The sequence below is a fragment of the Emydura macquarii genome, unplaced genomic scaffold (genome assembly GCF_026122565.2).
Source record: "Emydura macquarii macquarii isolate MOO-44397 ecotype Brisbane River unplaced genomic scaffold, CSIRO-AGI_Emac_v2 contig_3305, whole genome shotgun sequence".
In the NCBI taxonomy this organism is placed as follows: domain Eukaryota; kingdom Metazoa; phylum Chordata; order Testudines; family Chelidae; genus Emydura; species Emydura macquarii.
In genome coordinates, this window is record NW_027133442.1 from 4,055,160 (window position 1) to 4,062,055 (window position 6,896).

General features: G+C 44.7%; 1 protein-coding gene across 1 annotated transcript in view; it reads right to left on the reverse strand.

The window, feature by feature from the left end:
* The window catches only part of ZC3H6 (zinc finger CCCH-type containing 6), a 97,373-nt gene extending 91,437 nt beyond the window's left edge, over window positions 1-5,936 (reverse strand). Inside the window, exon 1 of the mRNA XM_067532833.1 lies at window positions 5,451-5,936. Coding sequence (XP_067388934.1) covers window positions 5,451-5,542 — 92 coding nt within the window. The 5' untranslated portion in view covers window positions 5,543-5,936. The remainder of the gene's footprint in view (window positions 1-5,450) is intronic.
* Window positions 5,937-6,896: the final 960 nt, after the last annotated feature.

Sequence of the window (6,896 nt, forward strand, 5' to 3'; positions counted from 1 at the left end):
AAAAAAAAAAAATTCAAAGTCAAGCCTATTGCGAAGCCAAGTTTCATCCACTAAGCCATGCTGCCACTCAGAAAAATCAGGTCAAATCTACATGCTTGGCCAAGCTGTCCACACAACACGGCCAAGGCTGCAACCCAGCCTCTATACATCACTAACATACATACAGCTAAACTTGCCCTAGCAAATAGCTGCACATGATAGAATTTCTGATTGAACAGTGACGGGAGATGCAGGAAGAGAAAATATGGCTGTAGTGAAGGTGACAAAACTCAGGAGAACTGACTTTGCTACAGACTTCCTGTGTGATGTGTCGGGCAAGTAACTTGTCAGAATTTTCAAGTGGCCACTAGTTTTCAAATGCAAGGGCAGGCAGAAAAATAATCTGGGGAAGGATTGCTGCTCTTCTGCCACAGAGCTGGCTGGGCTCTAGTCTGCCTTTCATAGGTAGGACATTGGAAAGCTCACCTCCAAATTGGCTAAGTGGACATGAGAGAAGGGGGGTTCTGCCCAGAAGAGCAATTACAAGCTGTCAGGAACAAAGGAAGTTAGGGATCTCTTCCCCTAACCCCAGGTTCCACTGCTCTCCAATCCCATCTTATCATTATTTAAAATAATGAAGGAAATTCAGCAGACAAAAAACTTTTCTAGGATGGAGTTAAGGTTGCAGTCACATGACACTGCGTTGAGTAGTTATCTTGCATGCTGTCACCTTAGTTCCCCACTTTCCAGTTTTCTAGCATTTGCCGTTCCTTTACAGTAAGAGAAAAGTGGAGTGAACTTAACTCTGCATTTTCTGGTTTTCTAATGTTTGAACTTGGACATTTAAACTGATCTCCAGAAAGAGTATGACCACCACAAGGCAGTGTTACATGGTCACAAATTTAACTCTACCTTAATTTTTTCCTCTGGTGAATAAATCTTTATATGTTTTAAAATTTTCAAAGTAACCTGTCATGGCAAATATTTGCACTTTCAAAAGGGAGCAGAGACTTCTAACGCTGAATGACTAAAAAGAGTGAGCATGAAGAGAAGGCAGGGGCCTGCAGGAGTGAGAGGGCATGAAAAAGGGGAGCAATTAGACAGCAGAGAGTGAAGCAGGATGAATGAATAGAGGAGCAAGAAAGCAGAGAAGGAGGACTAGGAGGTGGAATGCTGGATAGCAAGAATGTCTCGTACTGTGGCACTCCAGCCCCTCAGCTTTTCTGCTTTTTGGCTCTCCAGCTCAATGTCTTTTCAACTCTCTTGCTCCCTGAGTTCCCTGTACTACAATCCTCCACTGCTCCATGCAACTGGGGATCCAGTGGGACCCAGCTAGGCTGAGGAACTTGCAAACTACAGTGGCCCAGAGAATGATGGAGACTGTATGCCAGACTTAAGCTCACTATTGCTCAGCCTAATTTCTCCCACCACAACCTGTACTTCTCTCCAGCACCTACTGACCTTATGACTTATCAGAGCAGAGCACCACTCTGGTGAACCACAGGAAATTTGTCAGACAAGCACTGTTTCAGTAGCAGACCTAGAAGTTATGCATGCCTGGGTGTGAAGGAAAACGTGCCTGGGGATGTCAGAAGGGAGCAAGAAATTCCTGGGATAGCTGGAGTGGAGGAGCCACAGGGAACAGGAAAGGCAGAAAGCCTGTGAGTTAGGAGCAAGGCTCACTGCTGCCCAGCCTGTCTATCTGGCTCACCTGGATATGCACAGATGACAGCTGATGAGAGCAGGGCAGCATCAGAAAATGGTAGTAGCAGAATGACCTGAACAGTTCCATTGGTTAACCTCAGTGAAACTCAAATAGCTAACCTTGTGAGTTTAATTTTCAAATGTCAGAAATTTTCTACCTCAAAGATACTATTAGAATGTGCACAGGATATCAGAATATGTATTTGTGTGATGAATGGGGTTTGTGGCTGTTAGCAAAAGGAACCAAAAACATGAAAAAAGCCAACTCTCTGCAAAAATTCATAAAATTTCACTGCAAAAGTTACACAGGAAGTTCAACTGTCCCATGGAGAGTTATATTGTCAAATTTGGAGACTAAATTAAATCATTAGCATATAAAACAGAGGTACTATATTTTAGTTCTGCTTTAAATGGATATCACAACACAAAATTAACTAAAGAATCACTAGTAAAGCCTCATAATTAGTGTCTAACCATTCTGACATACCACCTTTGTTTTGTGTAGTTATTGGTATAAAATAAATCACACAGTCTGACTATATACTTAAAGAGGTGCAAACATGGCCTTATACACTTGCAGAAATGGAACCAGTACCTTGATCTAAACTTTCAAATAAAATATTCATCCCAAGCCATGGAAAGATCTTTCCTGTTGTTGAAATCAGGGCCCTACTTATTGCAATCAAGACCCTATGAGCCTGTGACTCAATATTATTCAGGAAACCAAAGTAGTCAGAGGGTTCAACTCAGTACTGGTGCCATATTCTGTTGTATCTGTAAAAACTAAGTATTCAATTCCTATGCCAGACATGCAGAGATATATTTAGTAAAATCATCTACTGTGTGATTAACAAGATGCATGCCTGTGGATCAGTTTAAAAGCCAGGCCCTGATCCTGCAACTGACTGGTGCACAGGCAGACTGCTGTACCCATGCCAAGCCCCACTGACTTCAGTGGGGCTCTAAGGGGCAATGTAGCAATCTGTCCATATCATTTGTTGCAGGATTTGGGCCCATTTTTATTTATTTAGATCACAGACTTTTCTTCACTTATCCTCTTAAGACATTCTGCTTTATCACAGATTGCATAAATTTTGTGGTTGTTCTTTGTATATGTAAATGTATTTTTGTGTTTGGTGTTTGCTGTAGTTTCAATTTGTTTGTTGCCTGTCTGTCTGTGTAAGGAAGGGGGTATTTCTATTGTCCATATTTTTTAAAAATGCACACCATGAGTAACATGAGAACTAGCTTCATGTGTAAGTTGAGCTTTTTTAAAATGTAGTTAGCTTGGCATCTAAAAAGAGTCCTGCACAGCTCTTTGGGGAAAAAAGCATTTCCTCCCACATTCAGTCAAAAGAGGTAAATAAATTTTCTTCATTTAAAAAAAATATATCTTTAAAGCAAGGCTATGAAAAGTTTCAGCCCAAAGTACTATTTTCCTCTTAAAAAACAAACGAAGTAAAACAGGTAATTGTGAAAGGTATTTGCAATTATCTATAGCTATAATGCTAAACCTCATTTTTGTAATTCTAAAGATTAGATCAATGCCAAGATTGTATATGTTAATAAAAGTGTCATTGATTTACATAAAATCAGTACCTGCAACCTTTTGTGAACTGGTTACCTACCATATTGCCACCCTTATTTACCTATGGGACTACTTGTATAGTAAAGTCATACTACTGATTTACTTATGTAGTAAAACATTCAGTGCAAGATAGAACTGGCTCAGAGGACACACTCTAATTTTAGAATACTAGAATATGTTATAGTAATATTTCTATTAATTTCTTCAATATGAAATGGACATTCATCAGTTACTCAGATTTTATCCAGAGTAACGATCTAAAATCACTATATTTTTCTTTTCAACAAGATAATGCAAGGGACAGTGAAAGCAAAAACTATTTCACCTAAAGATGTTCAAACTGAAATCCACACCTCTCAAGTGTTAATCATTTTTTGGGACTGTATTTTTTTTAGATGAGTTTGTGCTTTTTTCAGAGCAATCAATCCATAAAAAGAATTTGTAAACTTCCTAAAATGTACAATGTTGCATTTTGACTGGGTTGAATTTGTACATCTACTGTAAAATGAGGAGGCATATATTTTATCTCTGTTATTGTTCTTTTCATTATGCTAAGCATATGGTGAACACACCTTGCTATAAACTATTAATTGGGGGGAGAATCCACCATCAGTAGGATTGTCTATAAATGTATTATTTATAAGGCATGCTTAATTTGTTTATTGTTAGGGCATTATGTTCTTTAGAATTAAAAATACTATGTAGGTTAAGAAATGTAATAAGTTAACAATACAATTAACCTAGCAAATGATATATATTTAAACAAAGCTATAAAATAAGAATTTACCAGTTTTCACAGTGTAGGAATAAATACACTAGTGAGCATAATTTTAAAAGGACACTTTACATGCAATAATTTAAGCTATAATGCCAATAGTGAAGAATTTCAAATTAGAAATACTAGCCTCTAGTAAAACAGTGGGAAAGAATTCTTGGGCCCCTGGCAACACCACCAATTCTTAATGAAAATGTGAATCAACTATTTACAAAACCCAAAACAATGTTCTAGGGTAAAATATTCAAGTGCCATTAATATTTGACTAGTATGCAAGTTTGTTTTTTAAGCAAGTTTTTTTTTGGGACAACTTATGATGCTATCACAGTTAAAGACTAGTGACACATTGAAAAGTAACAATAATTTATGTGCTCTTTAACCCTTCAAATTTATTTAAATGTAGCCTTCTGCATCATTATTTAACTTCTATATTGCAGTAGCACTTACATTACTTTAAAATTAAATGTGAGAGGAGTAATCATGAAACTAAAAATTAGCAGGGGGGTTTCCAGATCAGGGACCCAATGTGTGTTTTAGGCAAGACATTTAACCTTTGTAGGACTCAGTTTCCCCACCAATAAAATAATAGGATTAATAATTCTGATCCCACAGTGGTATTGTGAGGTTTAATTAGAGGTTGTGTCATGTTTTTAAATCATTTGATCAGAGTACTGAAAATGGTTGTGGAAGTCTGCGGGAAGGCTGGGCTACTGTTGAAAATCACCATTGCAACTGCACTAATGCTCTCTACGCACACGTGCCCTGAATGACGGGGAGTGGTGAGGCTAGAAGAGAATTTTGGGGCATTGGCTCGGAAGGCCAGAGCTGTCTGAGCAGAGGATCTGGATTTCCAACAGTTGTTGCAGAAAAGCAGAGGGAGGGAGGAACAGAGCTCCTTACACCAGGAAAAGGACTCTGGTTTGCTGTGCAGGGGGAGGGGACTGAGAGGTGGCAAAGATAACGTCAGTCAGACCTTAATCTGCATAAAAAAGATCCAGTTAAATGTGGGGGGTGTAATCTGGCGAGAAAATGAGGTTAAATCTGGCCCTAGTGCGAGGCTCCCTCCCTGTCTAGATAAAAACATTCTCTACCACCTGACTGGCAGCACGGGGTGGGGGATTAATCAGAACCACGGTGACAGTTAACAGACACCCGCTGCAAAGTGCATTGCATGGCAAGAGATGGAACCAAAAAAATGAGATGTCAAATGCATGCAAGAAAATGCCCCTCTACTCAGGAGTCCCGCGCCCCCCACCCCGCGCCGGATTCACACCCCCCCCCCACTTCGCAGCCTGGAGGTGACCTGCCCTCCCCCCCCACGCCCCAGACCCCCTTAACCCGCTCGGCACATTAACCCACAGCATCACCGTTATGAGTCGCGGAGAGAGAAGAATGTTACTCGACCTTTCGTCCCCCGCAGGGTGCCTGTCAGAGTCGGGCATGTTTGGGTCAAGGACTGGGTTTGGGGGGTTGGCGAACAGGCTTTCAAAGGCCATGGTGCGGGCCCTGGGGTGAGCGAGGAGGGAGGTGGAGGAGGAAGGCAGGACACTGCTGCTGCCCGTGGTGGTGGTGGTGGTGAGGAGAAGGAGGAGGCGGCGCGCACTCGGCGGCGCAGGAGGAGGAGGAGGAGGGTCGGTCCCTCAGCGAGGAGAGATGATGAAGGTTTCACTCACGGTTACTTAGTGAGACACTAACAGTCACTCTGTGCAGGAGGCTGCACAGGGTGAGCCCAGCCGCCCCGCTGCCCGCTCTGGCAGTCCGCGCGGGCAGGCGGGGCCGGCGGCGCGGCGGTGCGGTGCGGCCCGGAGGAGCAGGCCCGGGGCACAGGAGAAGGAGGAGGACACACGGGGGGTAGGGAGTGCTGGTGGCCCGGAGATGCCCGGTTATTTCTTCCTTACAAACATGGCGCCCGCCCGCCCGAGACACTCTCACAAAATGGCGGCGGCGCGGCGCGGCCCGAACGCGCTCAGCGCCTGGGCCAACAACAACAGCAGCTTCTTCCGCGCCAGGAGCAGTCGAGTCGGTCGGCCCCGGGCGATGGGCAAAATGGCGTCGTGCTGCCACCGCCCAGCCCCGCCCCTGCGCTCCCATTGAGCCGCTCCTCTAGCGTCACGGAGCGGGAGGCCAACCATTGGGAGACTTGGCTGCCAATCGCAGGACGCGAGAGGGGGCGGGCCTTATCGATCACCGCCCTCCCCTTGGTGAAATTGACGGGCCTCTCTAGGACCAGGTCCTCCTCCGCGGCGCAGGGATATCTGAAGGCACGGAGAAAAAAAAGTTCGCTTGCGTCACGTATCTCAGTCCCGTAAAAGGGGAGAGGGTGGGGATGGCCCAGGCTCACCCAGGATGGGGCGGGGTCCCTATGGCAGGGGCTAGGGCTGAGGGCACAGGCACAGTGGCAGGGTCTGGCACACATACTGATGTTATAGGGACAGTCCCACTATTCAGGGCTTTATCTTATATAGGTGCCTATTACCTCCCACCCCCTCCTGATTTTTCACACGTGCTATCGGTCAGTCACCCTAGGCACACACCCCTATTGCCAGTGCCCAGGAGTCCTGGGCGGAGCCCGAATCCCTGCAGATAACTAACATGCTGGGTGGTTGTGACAAACCCGCTATCTTGGGGAGCCGCCTGATCCACACTTGTGAGCAGCCCCCTCCTGTCCACAGCCCAGCCTCCTGTGGCTGAGCATACGGTGACACAGACCTTGTGGCTCCAGTGACTTTCTTCTCTGCTGGGGCTCTCTGCCCTCTCAGAGCACTGTCCCTATGCCACCCACCTCAAAGGTTCCCACATCACATCACTGGCCCACCGCCATGTCGGGGGGTGATGATGCTCCCACATAGG